The 23,225-nt window shown below is 38.9% G+C and overlaps 1 protein-coding gene across 2 annotated transcripts in view; it reads left to right on the top strand.

Moving 5' to 3' along the window:
- The window catches only part of KCNMB2 (potassium calcium-activated channel subfamily M regulatory beta subunit 2), a 244,499-nt gene extending 224,983 nt beyond the window's left edge, over positions 1-19,516 (top strand). For both annotated transcript variants that reach the window (XM_060639254.3, XM_060639252.3), the window contains exon 5: positions 13,819-19,516. In XM_060639254.3, the coding sequence (XP_060495237.1) occupies positions 13,819-14,103 (285 nt within the window). In that variant the 3' untranslated portion in view covers positions 14,104-19,516. The remainder of the gene's footprint in view (positions 1-13,818) is intronic.
- The last annotated feature ends 3,709 nt before the right edge of the window (positions 19,517-23,225 follow it).

Here is a 23,225-nt window from a genome sequence, read left to right as displayed (position 1 = left end):
GTCATTTGGAGAATCAGAGCTGTGTATGTAAAGTGTGCAGCAGACCATGGTCCTTGGCACAGGGGAGACCTTCAATCCATGGTCACGGTGTGTGTGTCTGTGTTTCTCTCCTCATATGCACTAAGTTCAGAGAGGCTGAATTTTCTAGAGCCGATATATTCAACTCCACAAGGTAGATGGACAACAAAAGTGTATTGTGTGAAAGCTGTACAGAACACTTGCATTTCTAAGGTCTGAGATGATGAGTAACGTGTCAGCAGGACCAACCTGCTATTATCAATGTTAAGTTAAATATATTGAGTATAGGATTTATGGTAGCAATTTAGATATGCCAAGACCACCTGATGTCACTCTGCAGTAGGATAACTGGCTCTCATTACTAGGATACAAGCCTCATGAACCGTACTGTTTCTGTAAAAACTTTTATTTCCATCACAATTATCAGCACCTAAATGATACAGGTTATATGTATTGAAAAAAATGCAGTAGTTTGGAAATTAGACACTAGAACATCGGACCTGTTTTGTGTTATATGGACACAAAGGAAGAAAATCCACCTTGCATTTTGGCCACAATAACTTGAAAGAATCCTTGCAGATATCTCTGAGGACTGAACATAATGAATATTTCAGAGACCATCGTTTGAAAATGTCTGCTCTGATTTCCTTTCGTTTGTGGCAGCTACAAGTAATACCAATCCTAACCCTGTTCTGCAAATACATAAAGCTTGGCTCTTGCACAAGTGTTTGTTTTTCAAGATCTTCCCTCAAGTCAGATCTTTAAATCAAAACTGACCTGTAATGGCAAATGCCTATAAAACTCTCAGATCTCTGTGGAACTGGAAATTGGCCAAAGTTGAAGAGGCATCAAAAAGTAGGACAAATTTCCCTTTCCTCATTTTGACATTTTATCACTACAGCCCTGTGAATTCATTATTTAGGCTATAAACAGGGAGTGAACCTACCATAGAAAGTCTCAGTTAAAAATTTAGGACCAGTATCTGTCTGTTGTCAGCATGATACTAGGTCATTGTTTGGTTTATTTGCCCCATTACCTTGTTTTTAACCATGGATTATAACATACAGAAACACGCAAGAAATCAAAGAGTGCAGCTCAAGTATTCATCACAGAGACCACCACGAGGGTAAAGAAATAAAACATTTCCTGCACCGCAAAAATACCCCTCACGTACCCTCTCAATAATAGGCTGTCTCTTGCCAAAGATAACAACCATCCTGACAATATGGTAATTACTTTTTTAAATTTTTCTTTGTAGTGTTATCACCTAAGCCTATATCCTTAAACATTATCTTTTAGTTTTGCCTGGTTTTTAAACCTGATATAAATGGAATTATACAGAATATTTCCCTTTGTGTCTGACTTCTTTCACATTATACTTAGGTTTGTTAGAGCCATTCCACTTGGTGACCATTCATTAATTTCCATTACATATCATATCCCACTGTATGACCATGCCACTTTATTTATCCATTCTACTGCTGATGGACATTTTGAGTCCTGTACAGTTTGGGGCTATTACAAATAATTCTGCCATGAATATTCTTGTATATGTCTCTTGGTGCACAAGCATGCACATTTCTGGCAGATATAAACCTGGGAATGAAATATCTAGATCAGAGGGTACACACATCTGAAAGTTTAGTAGATAATATCAAATGGTTTTCCAAAGTGCCTGCCCAGCTACACTCCCACCAACTCTAAAGATATGAGAGTTTTTATTGTTTCAAATCCTTACTGACATCGCTATCATCTGCAATTTTAACTTTAGCTAATGTACTGATATTTCTTTGGGATTCTGATGACTAATATTGTCACATTCCTTTTCATTTATTTATTGGCCATTTGGATGTTCTCTTTTGTACAATGTCTGTTGAAGTCCCTTGTCCATTTTCCTATCAGATTATTTCTTCTTCATATTCATTGTAGGAATTCTCTATAACTAGATATGAACCTCTGTTGGTTACATGCATTGTAAATAACTTCTCTCATTCTGTGGCCTTTTCAATTTCTTCATGATGTCTTTGAATGAAAGAGCTTTCTAATTTCAGAATAGACAAATTTTTTTGTCAGTCTGTTTTTGCTGTTGTGGTGGTTGTTGTTTTGGTGTTTGGGTTTTGGGGAGGTTTTTTTGGTTTGTTTTGTTTTTCTGGTATTTTTTTGTCCTGTTTAAGAGTCTTTACCTATCCTGAGTTCATGAACTCACTCTCCTAAATTATCTTTGAGAAATGTCATTATTTCTCCTTTCATATTTAGAATACGATCTGCCTGGAATTGATTTTTATGAAAGTGGTTTCTTTCCACTGCCCCCACCCCACACCCCCCCACCCTCCAGCCACCACCTCCCACCACCACACCCGCCACTCCCCACACACCCTCATCCCCTGGCTTCCCAAGACTTTATTTAAATTCAAGTTGGTTAGCATAGAGTATAGTATTGGTTTCAGGAGTAGAATTTAGTGATTCATCACTTACATGTAACACCAAGTACTCATCACAAGTGCCCTCCTTAATGCCTATCACCCATTTAGAACCATCCCCCACCCACCTTCCCTCCAGCCTGGTTTCTGGGTTTCTCTTTTTTTCTCATGTGGATAGCCATTTGCCCAAGTCAATTTATGAAAAGACCACATTTTCCTCACTGGATTATTTTATAATCTCATCCCCCCCTTTTTTTCTTGGATGTTATCTTTTGTATTAGTATTCTTTTAGGATTTAGCCTACAGATTACAACTTGTGATATTGACTAAGGACATTAAAACATCTTAACTCCTACTTACTATCTTCCCAAGGTATGTATTATTATTTTATTCTATATATACTTTTTTTTTCTTAATGTTTATTTATTTTTGAGAGCGAGAGAGAGAACACAAGCGGGGGAGGAGCAGAGAGAGAGAGGGAGACACAGAATCCAAAACAGGCTCCAGGCTCTGCGCTGTCAGCACAGAGCCCGACATGGGGCTCGAACTCACAGACCACGAGATCATGACCTGAGCCGAAGTCAGACACTCAACCGACTGAGCCACCCAGGCACCCCTTCTATATACACTTTAAATTCATGCAGACATTATTATTGTTTTTGTAGGTGGTAGATATTCATTTAGATGTGTCCTCATGATTCTCTATTTTTATTATCATTCATTCCTTCCTTTATCTCTGTTTTTCCATCTAGGATCATTTTTCTACTACATAAAGAATACTCTTCAGTATTTGCTTAGTGCAGTATCTGCTCTAAAGCATTATCTCAGCTTTCATTTGTTTGAAAATATTTTTATTTCATTTTTATTCTTGAAGGATACATTCACTGAGCCTAAAATCTGAACTTGGCTGTTATTTTGTTTCTGCACATCAGAAACATTCCATTGTCTTCTGGTAAGCTTTATTACTATTTAGAAATCAACTCTCAGTCTAATTGCTGCTTCTTTGAAGCTAATCTTGGTTTATTTTACAGATCATTTTATTTGGTTTTGTATAGTTTAACTCTTAAGTGGCAGAGAGTGCATTTATTTTTATTTAGCCTGCTTACTGCTTCCCAGGGCTTCTTTTGCGGTTCCTTGATGTTTTTCCTCAATTTCAGAAAGTTCTCAGTCAGTATTTCATCAAATATTCTCTACTTTGATTCGCTCCTGTTTCTCCTTTTGGCACTCATACTGGCCATATCTCTCTTTTTTGTAGCTATCCTCTGTTTAATCTCTCAGTGCTTCATCCCCAATACTGACCTATCTTCTAATTTGTAATTCATTCCTCAGCTTTGACAAACCTACTGTTAAACCTACCCATTGGGTTCTTAGTTTCTCGTATTGTATTTTTCATTTTGGGAATATCCATTTGAGTCTGTTTTATCATTTCTAGTTTTATGAAATATCTCATGCTTGTCTTTTAAATCCTTCAACATTAAAAGTAAAATTATAGTTATTTTAAAGTTTATCTTCATGACTTCAATATCCAGAGACACTAATGTGTTATTTTCTTTTCTTCTCTTGTATGTTTTCATGTTTGTCTTGTAATATCTAGTTATTTCTTATCAGGTGTCACATTTGCAAAATTATTTATAAAAATAATTTTAAGCCTGGGATGATGTCATGATGTCATCTTTTCCAAATAGTATTTCTATTTGTTTCTGTACATGATCATGTCATTCTGACTTCATAAACTGAGATATACAAGTCTGAATTGAAGTCCCTTTGGAGATATACTTCAGGTTGCCATTATTCCTAGAATGCAGTCCCTTCAAGGTCCCAATACAGTGAATGGGGGGGGGGGGTCATTGGGGCCCCTACCTGATAGATCTTCAATGATGGTTCCTGCCCCTACCTCTGCAAGGCTGTCAAAAATTCTGTTAAGCTTTCTAGGCTTTCAGTCCCCTTCTAGAATCAGCACATACTCCCAAGGGAAAGGTGGCACCAAAGGTGGCTCACCCTTCTGGCCCCACAGCTCTTCACGCTCTGGACAGCTGTCCTCTGCCTTTAATCAGAAGCATATTTGGGGGACACTTGAGTTAAGTCAATCAATTAAGCATCCGACTTTGACTCAGGTCATGATGTCGCAATTTGTGAGTTCAAACCCCGCGTAGGGCTCTCTGCTAACAACTCAGAGCCTGGAACCTGCTTCAGATTCTATGTCTCCCTCTCTTTCTGCCTCTCCCCTGCTCGCACTCTGTCTCTGTCTCTGTCTCTCTCTCAAAAATTAATAAACATTTAGAAAAAAAAACAAGTATATATATTGAAAATACAGTTACCTCCACATCAGAAGGTCATTAAACCACTCTTCATGCAACATGGGGAGTATTCAGGATATTCCTATAGAAAACATAAAAATATTCTCTATGTGGAGCTCTCCTTCCTATTACCCTCCCACAAGCTTACAGTCTGCCCCAGAGTTGCCAAGAAATGGGTATTGTTTTATTGAGATACATAAGTCACCACTGACCATGTTTGATCTGAGAAAACAGGAGGCAAAAGGATATCAGTCAGGCTGTCTGTATCTTTGTAGAAAATATCCAAAAGAATTTTATTTTTAAATTTTCAATCTCTCATATATTCTTTTTTTTTTTTTAAGCCTTTAAACCCAGTGCCCAGCCTCTTGTCAATATTACAGTTGGAGCTGCTTAAGCTGATAAGCTGGCATGCTCTTGTAGAGCAATTGGCTGACTGTTCCTGTTTGCTGCAAGTGGGCTCAAGGGCCTCTGCCTCTCAAGGCCGCAAGGCTGTCAGAGGAATCACAAACAGTGGCTGATGATTAATTCACTATGGTTGTTAAATTCCTCAATGCTGATCTCCTTTGGAAGTTTAAAACCTATTCTGCCCACCAGGGATTCTCAAAACATGACTCTGTAGTTTGAGAGTGGATTTAAAATGAAATTTGGTATAAAACAAGAAAACGTATCCATTAAAGGGGTTCTGAACTCAATGCCAATGTGTGTGGGGCGGGAAGAGATGGTGTTTCCCACACCATCAAGTAATCCTCCAAAACCAGCTGAGTGTCCTACAATTCAACTCAAATCTGACACTATCTACCCAGAGATAGCATTAGATTCCTTACATTAAGAGCCTGTTCCAAAAGACTGCCCCCACCTCGAGTTCAGATGCCAGTCACAAGCCCAGGTTGTCAGAGATTCCAGCAACCCCTTCCTTAAGTTCAATTAATTTGCTAGAGTAGCTCACAGATGCAGAGACACATTTTGCTTATTCGATTCCCAGGTTGTTTTAAAATTATAGAACTCAGGAACATCCAGATGCAAGAGACATATAGGGAAAAGTATGAGGAAGGGCACAGAGCTGCTCCAAGCATGCCATTCTCCCCAAATCTCCATGCGTTCATCAACCCGGAAGCTCTCCTAACCCTGTCCTTTGGGTTTTTATGGAGGCTTCATTATATAGGCATGATTAATTAATCCATCAGCCATTGGCAGTTGATTCACTCTCCAGCCCTTCTCCCAGGAGGTCAGGGGGGTAAGACTGAACATTCTAATACTCTAATCACATAGGTGGTTCTCCTGGCAGCCAGCCCCAATCCGTAAGTGTGGTCCCAAAGTCACCTTATTAATCTAACAAAAGACGCCTTTATAGCTCTTATCACTTAGGAAATTCCAAGGGTTTTAGGAGCTCTGTTCCAGAAACAGGGACAAAGAACAAATATTTATTTCTTATTATAAATCGCAATATCACATCCATTCTTTGGTTATGTGGGATAGTACCATATTATATTATATTTTATGTACAATTGTCATAGGGAAGACAGCTATTATTGATGTAATAAGTTCTATAAACTAATCAATTATTTGCAACTCCAAACTCACCATTGTCCCTCACTTTGTCATTTTGAAGCTTTTGGGGTTTACAAAATGCAGAGAATATACATATCTAGACAGGGATTTCTCAACCTCAGCACTATCGATATTTGGGGATGTGGGGGCGCAGGGGATAGTTCTTTGTCATTCTGTGAGGGTGGCTTCTGTCCTGTTCAATGTAGGATACCTGGTCTCTGCCCCCTAGATGTCTAGCATCCTCCCCTCTCCAATTGTGACAACTAAAAATGTCTCCAGACAGTGGCAGAACAAGACTTTATGTAACTTTGAATGTAGATGCTGTAAGATCCCAAAATCCTAAGCAAAGTTTGGAAGCACTAAAGTCCTCTACATTGTATTGGTAGGGTAAGGGTAAAAGGGAAGAAGGGTAAAAGGGTACAAGTGAAGTTGAAAATCTAGACAGGAAAGAAAAGAATCTGATATTTGTCAAATGTCTGCCATGTATAGTGTCCCTAGCACTATGCTAAGAACTTTACAAAGATCATCTCATTTAATCCTGACTAAAACCATACTCCTAAAACAACAGTCAGATTTTATCAAGAGTTTACAATGTTCCAGGCACTGTATCATATTAAATATTTTACATGAACTCACTTATTTTTTTTTAACGTTTATTTTATTTTTGAGACAGAGAGAGACAGAGCATTAACGGGGGAGGGCCAGAGAGAGAGGGAGACACGGAATCTGAAACAGGCTCCAGGCTCTGAGCTGTCAGCACAGAGCCCGACGCAGGGCTCGAGCTCACGGACCGCGAGATCATGACCTGAGCCGAAGTCGGATGCTTAACCGACTGAGCCACCCAAGCGCCCCTGAACTTACTTAATTACAGCAGCAACCCCACATTTTAGGTACCACTATTATCTTCACTTTTTGCAGTAATGGAACTGAGCTCAGAAAATGAAATAATTTTCCTAAAGTCACACATTCACTAATTAGGTCTGAATAAAACTCGAAGTCTCTTCATCTCATCCTACTGTTAAAGAGGAAAACATGAGAGCATCCCCTTGAGAGGACGAAAAATCTAATTATATGAAATATTTATCCTCTGATAATACGTTTTAGTGTACAGGTGAGAATCCATGCCATTCCATCATATCCCAAGAGCTGCTTAGAAGCAAAAGGTCATCGCACCCAGAGTAGAATTATCTGTGATCCATGGGGAAGGTCAGGGCTGTGTATTCATCACCAGTTTCCAAGAATAGATACTAAACAGATAGAAGTGAACCCTGAAAGGGGGCAGAAGACATGCCTGGAAATGTGACGTATGAAATCCCCATAATTAGCACTTTAAATTGAAGGATATCTAGGAGATTTTGCTGAAGCTACCTATGGACCAGAGATTCAGAAATGCTTTTATGATTGACAAAGTTTAGTCACTTCTTGCCAAAACTGAATTCTGGGACATCCCAGGGCACCTTTGTGCAGAAATGAAAGAATGTGCCCAAAAGGACCCTGAACTAAGCATCAAGAAGAAAAGCATGGAGACATAATCTATTCCTTTCCAACTGCTGAGAAAGAAGATCATGTCAAAGGGCAAGGTCAGAGGACGTGTCTGACTTACTCTAATCCTAACTGGATACACTGTGAACTGGGAAGGCGGATGCCTCTGTGGTTTAGCCATCTTGGGTATTGACTAATCTCAAGACTTCAGGTGGCTTGTATTTAGTTAGTAGACTTCCTGGGTCCTTTTAGCTTCTTCTCTACTTCAAATCAGGCAGAAATGCCGTAACAGCGTGGCAGCTCTGGGAAACACAAGAAAGGAACACTTCTCTCCGGAGGGACCTGTGTCTCGATACTGAAAGGAACATTAGCGCATAGCAGAGTGTGAATGCTGTTTTCCTTTCCTCTTGCAAACAATTCAAACAGTCCCGCTTGCCAAGATCAAGCAGACAGTAGATTCTGTGGGATTTTTTGGGATTCACTTTTTTTTAGAAGCCACGATAAGGAACAAGAAGTCTCAAAAGGGAAAGAAAACATCCCGACTGACTCTCTCTCTCATCTCTTTTGTCCATCACTTATATCCAAAAAACTCAAAAGTTTAAAATACACTTGTGGACTGGAGTAACCCAGGGCTTCCAGCAGGTGATCTCTATATTCTCTCAACATGCGGATCCTTTCTTCTTCTCCAGCACAGAACACAAACCCTGGCATGTCACACAGTGGACCAGCTTCATCACCACATGCAGGACATTCGTTGTTTGAGGACATGAGAAACAATTCCATCTGACTCTAGAACCAAGAATATCTATGTTTCACATTAGCAATCTTTATGTTTTTATCTCATGGCCATGGTGGGCTTAGGATGCCCTGGCTACTAACAAGTTCTGAGAGCAAATTCGTGGTCCCCCCCATGGAGGATATATCTTTACTGAAAACCTCATTAGCTTCATTCCTGGTCCCACTGTTATCACCCCATCCTTGCTTTATAACCTCTTCCTGTTTCTTTCTAATGATCTGCCTTGTGTTATTTATGTTTTTTTAATGTTTACTTATTTTTGAGAGAGAGAGAGAAAACAAGCAGGAAGGAGAGGATGGGGGCGGGGGCAGGGCAGAGAAAGGGAGACACAGAATCTGAAGCAGGCTAGGTTCCAGGCTCTGAGCTATCAGCACAGAGAGCAATGCAGGGTTCAAACTTATGAATCATGAGATCATAACCTGAGCCAAAGTTGGATGCTCAACTAACTGAGCCACCAAGGTGCCCCTATTATTTACGTTTTTGATGCCTGTGTCTAGCATGCCATCAGGCACATTAGAGACATTCAACATTGATTGGATTTCATTAAACTTCTAACCACTCTCTGAAATAAAACTCTTCTCTTTTTGTAAAAGAACAAATGAAGAACAAACCCTTCCCTTGAGGCCCCTTGATAGCCCCTTTCCTACCAATATAAAAAAGAGAGACTGGCCAGTGAGGTTACTCAGCCAAACCATCCCCTTCCCACTGCCCCCCACTTCTCCCCACACCTTTTATGTTTAGGGTGAAGGCCTGTCACTATTTACTTTATACATGCTTAGCAAAGCATGTCTAAGCAAAGCCCAACAGATAGTTCCTCAAAACTTCTGTCCATCATCAGAATAAAAATAACTCCAGTGATATCAAAGATTCTGGAAGTGAGGTTAATAAAAGCGAATTTTCAGCCACTTTTCAAAGAATTGTAGAAAATATGCAATGCTGGGTCTTCATTGCCATGTAAGGGCCACAAGACAAGTTGTCAGGACCCAGGTTTCTTCAGCTAAGAGAGGAAAGGCCATACCCCTGAGCCAGTTTGATGGTTTTCAATACCAAAGAGAATTTAAGGGACTTGGGAAAGCAATAAGATTTGTTAACAAAACTCAGGATTGAGAACAGGTATGTGAGACTATGTCTTCCACTGAATGAGCATCTCAGAGGCTTGAAAGGTTTATATATTCATATGTTAAAACACGAAAGAAAGAATGACTCAAGGCCATGGTAAAAAAATTACCATATTTTTATTAGTACTTAAGTGTGTTGTGTGTATAAAATTATAACTCATATGTTCCTTTATCATATATATCATGCAGAGTCTAAAAGTTAAATCTTTCCTAACCCACCCCTCCCACTAAAAAAAGAAATGATCTAAAATGCTGGGATTTTTATCTTTTCAATCCACATTATATTTTCCAAATAAACATAGATCACTTAGTAAAGTTTCCATATGCTGAAATGCATTCTGCGTATTTTAAACCAAACACAGAAAATGATCCTCCAAGCATGTGATAAAATCATAAGATCATTAAACCTTCACCCCAAATTCACACCAGCCTCAGGAATGTACACATGGCTAAGTTTGAGCCATAGAGACAGAAACCTAGAATCCTAGTGTAGGATTCAGCATAATGTCAACTCTCCTGGGACACAAAAGCAAGGACCATAACATAAAAGCCATTGAACGGCACTCCCCCTGTGAAAACCACATAACTAATAATTTTGCCCTTCTTAGAAGTTTCGTAGTTTAGTATGCGGCACTTGGTTGAAGACTTTAGAAGATCATGTGGACAATGTGATATTCCAATAAGAAAGTACATAAATGAAAATGTATTGAGGCTTTAGGCATATTCATCATTTGCTCTTCACACAAAGCCTGCCCGGAAGGCTCTGTTAACCCCTTTGTACAGATAAAGAAGTTGATTCTGAGGAGCCAAGTAAATTGCCTATAGAAACACAGTAACCAGATCTCCTGAACACAGCTTGAGCTCATTATGCTACCGCATGCATTGGTCATGACAAAAGAAGGATTCATCAATAATAAAAGTAAATGAATGATTGACACTGGCAGAGTCAGTCCAATCTCTATAGAACATGCCTTATCTGGCCATTCCAAACGTATATGAGACCCTGATAGTTTGAAACTTTAATAAGGAATAGTAAACCTGTACTAGATCCTTCCTAGACAGTCTCAAAAGTACTTTATATCAGGACGCCTGGGTGGCTCTGTCGGCTAAGCATCTAACTCTTAATTTTGCCTCAGGTCATGGTCTCATAGTTCGTGGGATCAAGCCCTGCATCAGGCTCTGTGCTGACAGCATGGAGTCTGCTTGGGATTCTCTCTCTCCCTCTCCCTGTGCCCCTCCCCTGCTCGTTCTCTCTCTCTCTCTCTCTGTCTCAAAATAAATTTTAAAAAAACTTTTTAATACTTTACATCTCATTTTACTTGAAAGAATCTTACCTAGTGACAGAATTATTGTTATTTGACTGACAAATGTTTCTTCAAAAAAAAATTTTTTTAAGCCAGATCAATTCACAAGAGCATAAGAAAAACTCCATTTTAATGGAATGCCAATTTTACTGAGATCATTTCAATAATTTGGTACTGTTAACCACTGAAACCACTACTATAAACTGTCTTGGCACAAAAATATACAGAAGCCTGATGCGTTTATGATCTAAATTGGCTCTGTTCAAATTCAACTACAAATGGCTTGTCTGTGATGTCTTTAATGCTTTGCTTCAGAAAACATTTTTTAAAGCTATAAAGACATGAGGGAGCTTTGAAGAAGAAAAAAATAACAAAGGTAGGTATCTCCATCCTGCCTTAAACTCTTTTGATCCAAAAGGCATCCAACTGGTAGAAAATTTGTTTCATGGAGTCATAGGCTAATTTTGTACTAACTTGTAACTCACTGAGAAATTCTGCTTTTTTGGAGCTACTTTCAGACCCTTAATGTTGTTCTAGTGCCAGCTCTCTGCTGTACTCATATTGTGAGTGTACTCACATTTATTCTTAGCTGATTACATGGGAAGGTGTCAACCAGCCCTGCTATGAGAACATTACTTTAAGCCTGGTTTACGATTAATACCAGCATACTCCATCTCCATTCTTAACTAAGTAAGACTCTTCCTGCTGTTTATAGTCAAAGAATCCAATGATTACAGCACTGTAAACAAAATAAGGGAAAAAGAGTAATCCAAACATACTCCATTAGCGAAACCCATTCCATTTCTTTTTTATATTTTTTTTTCCTGTGAAATCTACAGGTCTAAATTGTTCTGGAATTCCAGAATGTACCTTAAAGGTCAACAATACCGCACCTCATTTTGTGTCTCCACATACAGTTGTGTGAGTTATGCACTGCACAACCTTTGGGATACCAGTCACACTGTAAAAAGTCATAGATGTGAATATTTGTAAGCACAACTTGTAAGTTGGCAATAGCAGTAAAATATGTGAGGCTTTTTCATAAAATAAGTGTATTAGGACAATTTTTTGACAGAAAAATAATAGTGTTCCAAAGAGGGGACACAGCTGTCTAATTTACACCAAAACATTATATAGATTAGCAGTGATCTTGTCACAAACCAATTCAATTCAGAAAAATCAGTTAAATTAATCATTTGATAATGTGTATAACAATAAGGCAGGGATTTTTTTTTTCCTGTTGAAAGGCAATTATGATAAAGAGGGGAAAGAGTTAGCTAAGGACTCACACATCTCCCTGGAAAGTGACTTAAATCACTGTTAGGGTGGCCAGTGGCACAGGTGGCAAAGAATTGCACGGAGTAAAGCAACAAGCAAGACAAGAGTTTATTTACTCTTCAAGGGAGGAGAGAGGCCAGCCCACATTTCTGTTAGGCTGGGCCTTTTAAGGTGTTTTGAAGGATGTGAAAGGGTTGCAGCTATCCTCTGGGGAGAATGTGGGGCCGGGGTCAACTCGTGGCCAGTGGAGCAAGAGGGGGCAGGTTTCTCAAGGGGTTCTGACTGGGGCTCATCTGGGATGTGTGTTGTGGTCAGGCTAGAGAAAAACATGTTTTGTAGTCGGGGTCGATTTTCTAAGAATGTAATGCCCTGGGATCTAGAAAAACAAAGAGTTAGGGCCTAGTGCAGATCCCTGTGAGTTTTGTCTGTAAGGGTGGCTGGGGTGGGAAGGCAGGAGGGGGTTTGAATAGATTTCTTTCAATCACTTTTTTCCTAACTTTTTAAAAAATCAGTTTTGTCACTGCCCATTGACAGGCCAAGGGAAAAGGGGCACAGAGATTTCATCTCCTTGAAGACTGCTTTTTAAATTAGGAAAAAATGGTTCCAAAGTATATGCAATAAATAATAAAAACTCAAAGTTCTTTAATTCCATCTGTACATAGAGAAGTGGGGAAGAGAAAGAAAGGACAGGCAGAGGGAACAGAGCAGAAAATATAAAGTGAGGTGAGGAGTCGGGGCAAGGCAGGGAAGAAAAAGAGACACAAAGAAAGCAATCCAAGAATATAAGTATGTAGGAGGAAAGGAGAGACATGTAGAAGAGATACAACAGTAAAGATAAGAGAGGGGAAAAGTTCAAAGGAAATATAGTGTAAATTTTCAGATGAGCGCTGCTTGAAGAGAAAACTCATTTGGTTCTGTTTTATTTTTCCCTGGCTTATGGAAAAAGTTGCTTTGTCATGCTATCATGCTCACTGAGCATGAACAATTCATCACGGCTCTTTAACTAGTCAGTATCTCTACCCTTTCCAGGATTCTTTTTCAGCAACTCACCAGAGGTATAGCTATTTCCTTGGCTACTATAGCAAGGTGACCAAGGTGACTTGGCTGAATAAAGTAAGCCAAGCAAAAAGAGAATAAACTACTTTCCCTGAGAGAACTGGTAGCTTTTGATATTATATGGACAGCCGTGGATAGACAAAAGACAGAAATTGACATTCTGATTCCATGGAAAAGTGTGTTCAGTAGGGAATAATTAAAACTCACCATGCTACGGTGAAAAGAATCCATTGGAGTCATCCAATTCTAATCAATAATCAAACTATACATGGGTGAACTATTTAGGTCCATGTGGGTCAGATACCCAAAAACATTGTCTTCATTACTGTGTGAGATCTTAGGGTTTCTGGAGGCACTGGTTTGAATACAAGAAGAAAAACCATCATGATTATTTCACAGCTCATTAAGCTGACCTCAATATCCCATCCCCTCCCAGAACCAGACATACATAAATACACAAAGAAAGTATCTTCTGGTGACAGTTTATCTCATTTTCCACAGTGCTCCTATATACCTAAGTGTGGAAAAAATTTTGAAGAATCCATGTCCCTGGTGAATGTTGTCATGGAAAACTTCAGGAAGTATCAACACTTCTCCTGCTATTCCGACCCAGAAGGAAACCAGAAGAGCGTCATCCTCACCAAACTCTACAGTTCCAACGTGCTGTTCCATTCACTGTTCTGGCCAACATGTATGATGGCTGGGGGCGTGGTGATTGTAGCCATGGTGAAACTCACACAGTACCTCTCCCTGCTCTGTGAGAGGATCCAACGGATCAATAGATAAAAGCAAAAGGGATGAGATCATTTTCTTTAAAGCTCAAATACTGTTTTCTTTCATTCTTCACCAAAGAACCTTAAGTTTGTAATGTGCAGTCTGTTATGAGTTCCTTAATATATTCTTATATGTAGAGCAATAATGCAAAAGCTGTTCTATATGCAAACATGATGTCTTTATTATTCAGGAGAAGAAATAACTGTTTTGTGTTGGTTGGTTGTTTTCATTATCTTGTTTTGATGCTGGAACTAGTACTTCCTTCTCTCGTTCCGCCAAAACAGGGCTCAGTTATTCATTTGCCAAGCTTTGTGGAGGAATGTAGACAATATCAACACGATAAGGTCTGTGTTCTCAATTGTCAGATCTCTTGAAGACATTTCTGCAATATTTTTCATCATTCATTGTTTACTAAAGCTGCAGCCAAAAATGTTCTTTCTTTTCTTACTCAAAACTGAGCCCTGTAGCAAGTGAAGGGACCAGATTTCCTGACTAAAAGATGTTAAGCATTTTCCTTATATTTCTACCATATCACTGTAAAGAAGGGAGAAAACCCAGACAGTTACTTCTCTTTTATTATTTTCTATTCATAACTTCAGATTTTTTAACTGATTTCCAAAAATAAGCTGTTTTCATCAACTGATTCTATAATCTCTTCCTGTGATTTAAATAGAAAATGAACAGAGCCCTTTTCCATTTAAGACCCTGCTACTGTGTGAGGAGATAACACTTACAAAGAGTTTCATTACCTGTGAATTGACTGAATGTTGAGTAGGTGCACCACTGCAATCCAGGAAAGTCTATGTCACTAAGATATTTATGTGAAAATCTTTATTCTATTTCAAGTCAACTGTTAGATGGTAAAATTAAGATCCTACTTGCTGGCCAAGACTGGTAGACTGATTTCAGTGGGTAAATCTACTGTGGCAAATTAACATATTGCAATGTTACTCTTTGGGAATTTATGTTTAACTTAACGAGTATGTAGTCTCTCTTTCTGACAAGTGTTCCCCATTGGGATTTTAAAACTATGTGCACAGAATATTTGTCTCCTCTACATGTTTTATTTTTCTATTTACAATTCTCTTATTTTTTGCTAGATTTTATACACAGAGTAGACTTTTTTCCTAACACACACTTAAAATGAGTAACAGCTCTAAAGGAAGACTTTGTTCACAATGCCATTTACTTATTGTGTTGAGGGGGGCGGGGTGGAATGAGGGACTGATTTTAAACAAAAACATTCCATCTTTTATTTAACATCAATATCAAAAGGGAAAGACATACATCTATCTTTCTCATCTATATTTAAGTACCCTTTTGTAATGTAGTATCAAAGTTTTCTACAAATTGGAAAATTTTACAAAACATATTTGTGGAATGAATAGTGAAACTAATCTGATGAAGTGGAAAATATCCTGTAATACTGTAATTCATAGTTTGACTTTCCATAAGCACATAAATCCTTAGGGTATAATCAGGACTTCAAATGTGTAATTAAAATTTAAACAAAAATCCATGACATCAGCAAGATTTGAATACCTCTTGCGTTCTGTTCTAAGCTGACAAGCCCATGGCGGTCCAAAAACCTATGATTCACTACATTTACAGCATTTAAAGAGATTATAAAGAAAGTCCCTTTGACATCCAAACACATAAAACTTTCAAGCAATATTATGAATATTTGGAAAATATGATGGAAAATTCGACTCTTACTCTAAAAACATAATTCTGAAGATGATAGAAAAATCGTGGAGCTAAAAATTTATAATCTTCAATATTTCTTGAGCTTCCCTTCAAGTAATCCAAAGATGACTTTTTTTTTTTTCACGGACTTGTAATTAAAAATTCCCAACTAATGTTTCAGAGAAGAATGAAGAAATGTCAAAATAAAGACACCAAAAAGAAGTTAACTAGTGCCCTCTAAGTTCCAGTAAAACAACGGCCCCTTCAAGTAATTTAAATGTATCCACAATTAAATGCTCATTATTAAAGGAGAATGAACTGGGAATAATAATAATATCTTAAATGCTTTGCATGGGTTAGCTAATTTAATCTTTATTACAATCCTATTGGAGGGAGCATTATTATTTTCCCATTCTATAGAAGAGAATGTTGAGGCTTAGAGGTGTTAAGTAACTTCCCGAAGGTTACACAGATACTCAAATGGCAGAGAGCTGAGAAAATACCCAGCCTGTACCTTCTCCCCCATTTCCATGGCTTTGGAGTATTGTTGATAACACTGAGGAATGCTAAAGTTGGGAAAGGATTATAGGGGTAAAAGGTAAAGAAGACCACTGAGCTGGAAGGCAAAGATGTCTTTCAAGACATGGTGACTAGATGACTTCAGGCTTCTCAATTAGTCTCTTGACTTCTTTAATTATAAGATTAGAATGTGTGGCCAGCTGATCACTGAGTCCCCTTATAACATTAACATTTCATCCTAGGTGTATGGAAGGAAGGATGAATACCATTCTCCAACCTTCATAGCACAGAACTGATCCTTAAATAGAACCTACACATATTTGTCCATGGATTAAAAACGGCCTCCCTGCTAATATTCCCCATAAGCCACATGTCCCTTCTTTAGGGCCCAAAACTTTATTTACACCTCCCAGAAGCAGAGCTCTGAGTCTCCACATTATTCAACAAAGATGATATCCCTTACAGAATACCTATGCTTCCAAATCACTTTCATTAGCCAATTGGCATATCCCATCTAAAACTTTATTGATTTCAAATTCCCTGAGTTGTAATGATATTAAAACCCAGAAAATGGTAAATATACCAATGATTGCATGCAAATAGCCATAATAAAAAATACGGCTTTCTACAGAAAGCCACTGATGAAGTGCTGACTGATCATAATGATGGTGTAGGCAATCATAAAATACCTCTTATATAGGCCACGTGACATTTAGGGTTCCAGCACATTACTCTTTTCTCATTGCTGTAAATAACCAAAAAAAGTGATTATGCGTGGCATTTATATAACAAATATTATTTTCAGTATGTCAAGCCATAAACATCACATTTCAGTGGGTAAAACATCTTGGCACTGTAATCATTGACATTAACAGAGAGATCTGTTAGGACAGCAAAATAATCATTGACATTAACAGAGAGATCTGTTAGGACAGCAAAATAATATGAGCAATTGATGCAAGTGAGTTAAAACAATAATTTTAAAGCGATAATTTGTCATTCACAAGCACAATTAAATTTCCTCCCCTCCCCTGCCAAAATACTGAAGCAAACAATGCTCCAGCAAGCAAGGGAATTTTTGTCCTGATGAGGAAAAGGAGGTGATTAAAGGTTGGACATTGTTCCTCTTCTTCCCAACTTCTACTTTTTTTCCCTTTCTCTATGTAAAACATTCAGTAAGAACAACCTCACAGTTCTGCGGTAACCACTCCAATGTATGTACCATGTGAGAAGTTTGACTCAAGGAACAAAGTTTCAGGACTCTCCTGAAGAACCTGTCAGGGTGATGTGCACAACAGAACTAAGCAGACAACTTTTTAGGTGAATCTGTTCCACCTTTCCATAATGGCAGCAACTGTAAGGAATAATACAAGTATACAACACTGCCTTCTCTCCTAAGAATGAGTTTGTAATTAACCAGAAGGGGTCAAGACAACGTATATGAAAAAGTAGAGAGAGAGAGAGAACAGTTAGGTCTCTAATTCACATCTGTGAGCATAATATCTACAGAGGGTTCATATGAGGTTGACCTGGGGTATATATGTAAAATGCCTAGCACTGTATATAGCATATAATAGATGCTTACCAAGTGGCAATTATTACTATTAATAGCAAAATGTAGAAGTAGTATTAATAGTATTAATCATATAACCACTAGTAGTACATAGTCTCTTAGAGCTAGAATTGCTCAAAAATGTCGTTTTGCCCAGAACTCACAGCAATGCCTAAATCGCTTCTACAACATCCTTCACAGGGATCATCTAGTGATAGGGATAGTTACTACTTGAATCCTGCCAGCAGTGGGATAGTTTACCAATTAATAAGACAATGCTGGAAAGTTTTCCTGATAGCAGTTTGAAATCTGCCTCCCTATAATATCTACCCACTAAATTCACACAAAATCAGATCAGTACTCCTGTGTCACTAACTTACCCTATTAGTGCGATTTTATTAAAAAATGGAGGAGGGATTGGGGAAAGAGCAATTTTCATTTGTTTAGAATACAAAACCATGGAAAATCACACATTCAGCCAGGATTATGACATAAATGAAAATTTATAAATGACATCAACTTTAAAAGGTTAATAATATACCTATTAGAACCTACACATTCATAAATGATGAGCTAGCTTAATCCTCTGATGCCCATGTGAATTTTAATCCTGCACCATCTCTCAAGTAATTTCACTGTCTGAAATTCTACATTATGTTCTTATTCAACTCTGACACCAGACTAAGTTATCTAAGTAACCAGATTACTTAGGAGCATAGATATGTTCCTAACAAGACACTACTATAATTATGCCATGGATTCGCCTTGGCTAAAGTACCATTCTCCAGTGCAAGGCCAAGGAACTGGAAGGAAATGTCAATCTGTGAACTCCAGCAGTGACTTTATGAATTAACTGCTTCATTTAGGTAGGAAGAAAAGTTGTTCTCTCAATATAATCACCTAATTAGGGCTTCCAGAACTGTTCTTTAGCCAGCTTCTTCCAAAACAAATGTAATCCCCAAGCCCTTGCAAGTTGTAATGTGACTTGTTACCAACATAGTGTGATATCAGGACATGGAGAAGGCTCAAGGTCATCTACACAATTTCATCCCCTATTAGCACTGTTAGCAGTACCAGAAATTGCTTTGGGTAGAAATCACAACTTCCCTTCATAAAAATATCTCTGTCTCTCCATCTCCCTCTCTCTCTCTTTCTCCCTCCCTCCCTCCCTCTCCCTGTATCTCTCTGTTTCTCTCTCTCTCTCTCTTTCTCCTAGCTTTTTTTTTCTGTTGGTTGTGTTCTTAATCTTCATACACCAGCAAAGATGGCCCCATGGTGACAAAATTCCTCATGTCTATAACTGCAGGAGGAGACTAAGCCAGAACTCCGCTCAGTCCTCCAAACTGCCAGCTCTCTCTGTATCACTTGGCCACTACTGACCCACCCCAGTCACTACGGAGCAGCCCACTGGGTGGGGTCAAGTAACTCCCGAAGGAAAATGGACATGTGAAAGAAGAGAAGAAGGGGTGCCAGGCAAGCAAAAACAACAGATATCCACTACCGGCAACCTGGACCAAGTGCTTCTACCAACAGAGATTTTGGGTGAAGGAGAAAGAGCACTGCAGACATGAGAAAAACTCATGGGACTGAAAGAGTAAAAAAGAACTAGTACTCAGAATTTACTTTGCAATTTTTCTATCACTCCCCCAGTTATTAATAAAATTTAAAAGAAAAAGAAATTTCTGATTTTCATTCAATGAGAGATGCGGGGATACTTTGGTTTCAGCAAAGGACACAAGGTTCCCTTAGAAACAACTGATAGGGCAAGAAGAGGGAAGCTAGGAAACAAATTAACTTAAAAGGGAGAGGATGATACGCCACGGGGAAAGGAGATTGGGAATTCGAAAATCTAATTAAAAAAACTATTGCTATTCATCCAATACTGAAGAATTTCTCTGTGTTTTTCTTAAGGGCCTTGGATTCTTTGGACTGATAAATACCTATTTGGACTAGCACAGATTCAGTTGTCCCATTTGCTGCTTATTTTGGAATAAATTCATTTAAGGAGCATATGAAGAGAGGAAAGCCTGGGTTCTTTCTACCCATTAACTGTTTCACACATCATAACATTTCAGAAAATGATTCCTTCTTGGACCATACAGTGAGAGAGCTTATCACAGAGATATCAACAAGAAGCATCCACGACCTTACCTACCATCTGCGATGCCATGGTGACCTCAGCATCTACACATCCATATAACACTTTCAACTTAGGTCTGTCCAAACTCATCAGCTTCCTCCAGCTGGACAGTCACCAAAGCTCAGTCCTTTTATTTGGTGCATTAAAACTCCAGCAGTCAGTGAGGCAGCTGTAAACCCTGACAGTTAGCTCCTTCCAGTGGTGAGGAAACACAGCAGGCCACCCCTGCATCATCCTTGACATGACAGAAGTATCCTTTTGGAACAATTAGCAGTATGTGTATCAGCTGCTGTAGCTAACATCTAGCAATACTGGGAAGAAAGTACAGAGTTTAAGCTCGGGGACTCATGTTGTATATAAAAGATATCCCTTCCGTTCAACTGTTGTGGCAAATACACAATTTGGTGCCAATACTACAGTTAGATCCATCTCTAGAAAGTCATAATCAGCTGAGAAATTTCAGCTTTCCTAGAAAAAGAAAGTGTTCTAACTACAGCTCTGGCATCCATCAACAGAAATCTCGGGAGCCAGGCCCAGCTCCACCAGCTGAGGCCTCTCACAACAAACTGGGTTTGAGCTAACACCAGTTTTGAAGCTAACATTTCAAAGAGGCTTTCCAGGCCTCCGTTTCTTTAAAAATGCTATCCTGTCTGGCTGAATAAATAACTCTTTAAATACTAACAGCCTTCAAGTTAGCCTGGCAAGCATCCAAGGCTATTTAGAAGATTCTGCTTGGTATGTTTGAAAAGCCACGTGTCCAAATTGTCTAATAGTAGAAATCAGCAACTCTCTCTGCTTTAAGAACGAAGCATTTTAATAGTTGAGTAGCCGCAGAAACTGAACATTTACCATTAAACTCAATTCAAAAAAAAAAAAGACTAAAAAAAAAAAAAAACCATGGAGAACTGGAACCTTAAAGAGGCCCTTCAGAAGAGCAGTTAAAGCCAGCCAGCCAGCCATTCACTTTACCTCTGATATCAGTGTAGCCTGTGATCCCTGAATAGCAGCCACTGGGAAAACTTCTATTGTATGGAAAGCAGTAAGTGGAGCCCAGAGTAACTTTGGCATCTGCAGACTTAGAGGCCTGCTAGGAAGTGCTTTGCATTCAACAGACTGTAGCCCAGCCCAGTGTTCTGCCTTTACTTAGGAAGACTTACACCCCAGAAACTGCTGTTGCCAAGGACTTGGATCATGGAGTGAACTGGCCCTTCAGATCCCCTTCCCATCATCACCCCCATATCCCCTACTCTTCAGCCATGGGATCAGTGGCCATCCCCAGTCTTCCAAATTCTTTCTCACCTCTGGGCCTTTGTGTTTACACTTTTCTCTGCCTGAGACTCCCTTCACCAACCTCCCTTCTAGCCACCTGGCTAACTTACACTCATCCTCTAAGATTCAGTTCAAACTTCATCCACACCAGTTGGTCGTTCCTGAGCTCCCCAGGCCCAGGCTAGGTGCCTGCCTTCTACGCTTCCATAACACCCCATTGCACCCCCTATGGAAACACTTATTACCCACATTATTGTCTTGCTTTATTTCTCTAGTACTCCTACAAGATTCTGGAGGGCATGGATTTATTTTATTCATCTTTGTTTTTTGTTAAATTCTTATCATCTGGTCTAATACAATTCCTGGCCTATAGAAGGGACTCAACAAATGCCAGTTAAATAAATAAATGAATAAGTGAATTATTAATAAAAAGTAGGCAAATTAAGTAGACTTCTCTGTACAGGAAGATCTTTCCAAATGACAATATACCTGAAAAGCCATCATTAGAGATCTGTTCCTTTTACTATAGATTCTGGTGATCTGACAGCAAACTTGCAGATGACCATAAGGCAATGCTGTCTCTCTCTGCCAATACATCCTCAGTACCCTAGAACCATCATGCCAGAAAGCAAAGAGCAGGGCTGCAGGAAAACGTAACAGTTAAATTCTGATGGGAGACAACTAGAATCTTAAACCTATAAAATGAAATAATGCCCAAGAAGGGGAAGGTAGTCTAAACAAGCGATTAGCACACAGGCCTTGGCATCATTCAAACCTAAGTTTGAATCTTGGTTCTGCTACACACTAGCTGTGAGACACAGGGAAGCATACTTAACTCACTCATGCATCAATTTCTTCATCTGGGAAATGGGAATAATAATATCCAAGTCATAAGATTAAATGAGATAATATATGATAATGCTTAGCAAAATGTCTAGCATATGGTAAACACTTGTGGGATGACAGCAATCACTTCATAGTAATACACAATAAAAGTCAAAGGTTATTATTATTTTTAGTACTGAGCACGGAGAGTTTGGAGGCAAAGGTAAAAAGATGGATGCAGTACAAATATTATTAAAATGAGCTTCATGGATTCTACAATTTTTTCTAGGACTGACTCCAGCCTTAGCACCACCAAACAAAATCTCATAACTAAGGTCAGTTCTGGGAGACTTGAAAGCACCCCTATCAACAGAGAAATGTGGATGGGGAGTCAAGAGATTGACTTGAGATATTGTATCACATGCTCCCCAGTTTCTCTGGAGGAGAAACCTATGAAGAGGATTTCTGTTCACTGTCACTACCCACAAAGTGTTAAGAACTTGCATCAAACCTCATCTAGACAGTGCATGAAATCCCAGAAACATTTTTCAAAATAGAAGCACAAGATGCTGAGAAAACAAGCGTCTGAGTTGAGGGGCTCCAGAGAGCCACCTGTAAAAGAAACAAGGGTACAAGGAGAGACACAGAGGAGGAGGAGAACATGAATATATACACTTGAACCAGAGTCGTTAACACCAAGGATCCATTCAAGAGTGCCAGACACTGGATCCAAGTTCTTGTTTCTTGCAAGAAAAGAGTCAAGAAACTGGCTCTGATTAACCACACACCTTATCTAAGTACGTTGTCATTTTTATGCACAGGATTACAGGGCACTTGTTTTCCCTGAGAGTGAGAACATAAACATAAGCTCTCAACTCAGCAATGAAAATGTTGTTTATCCCCTACTTTCTGTCTCTGATTTCCAGCAAACTGGGAAGAGTAAGAAGAAAATGATCCAATATATGGCTAAATATCCTCACACTGGAAACAATTTTTATTCTCCCAAAAGGAAAGGATGGCTATAGGAGGAATACTTTCTGCCCTCACAAAAATACTTTGGATAATCAGGAGGTCTGAGGTGGTGGGAAAGGGACCACAGTGCTTTAAAAAATCTATACATGTGCACATGCACACAGACACATA

This window comes from Panthera onca, chromosome C2, assembly GCF_046562875.1.
Source record: "Panthera onca isolate mPanOnc1 chromosome C2, mPanOnc1 haplotype 2, whole genome shotgun sequence".
Classification (NCBI taxonomy): domain Eukaryota; kingdom Metazoa; phylum Chordata; class Mammalia; order Carnivora; family Felidae; genus Panthera; species Panthera onca.
Note: the sequence above shows the minus strand (reverse complement) of the source record. Positions and strands in the feature narration are given on the sequence as shown.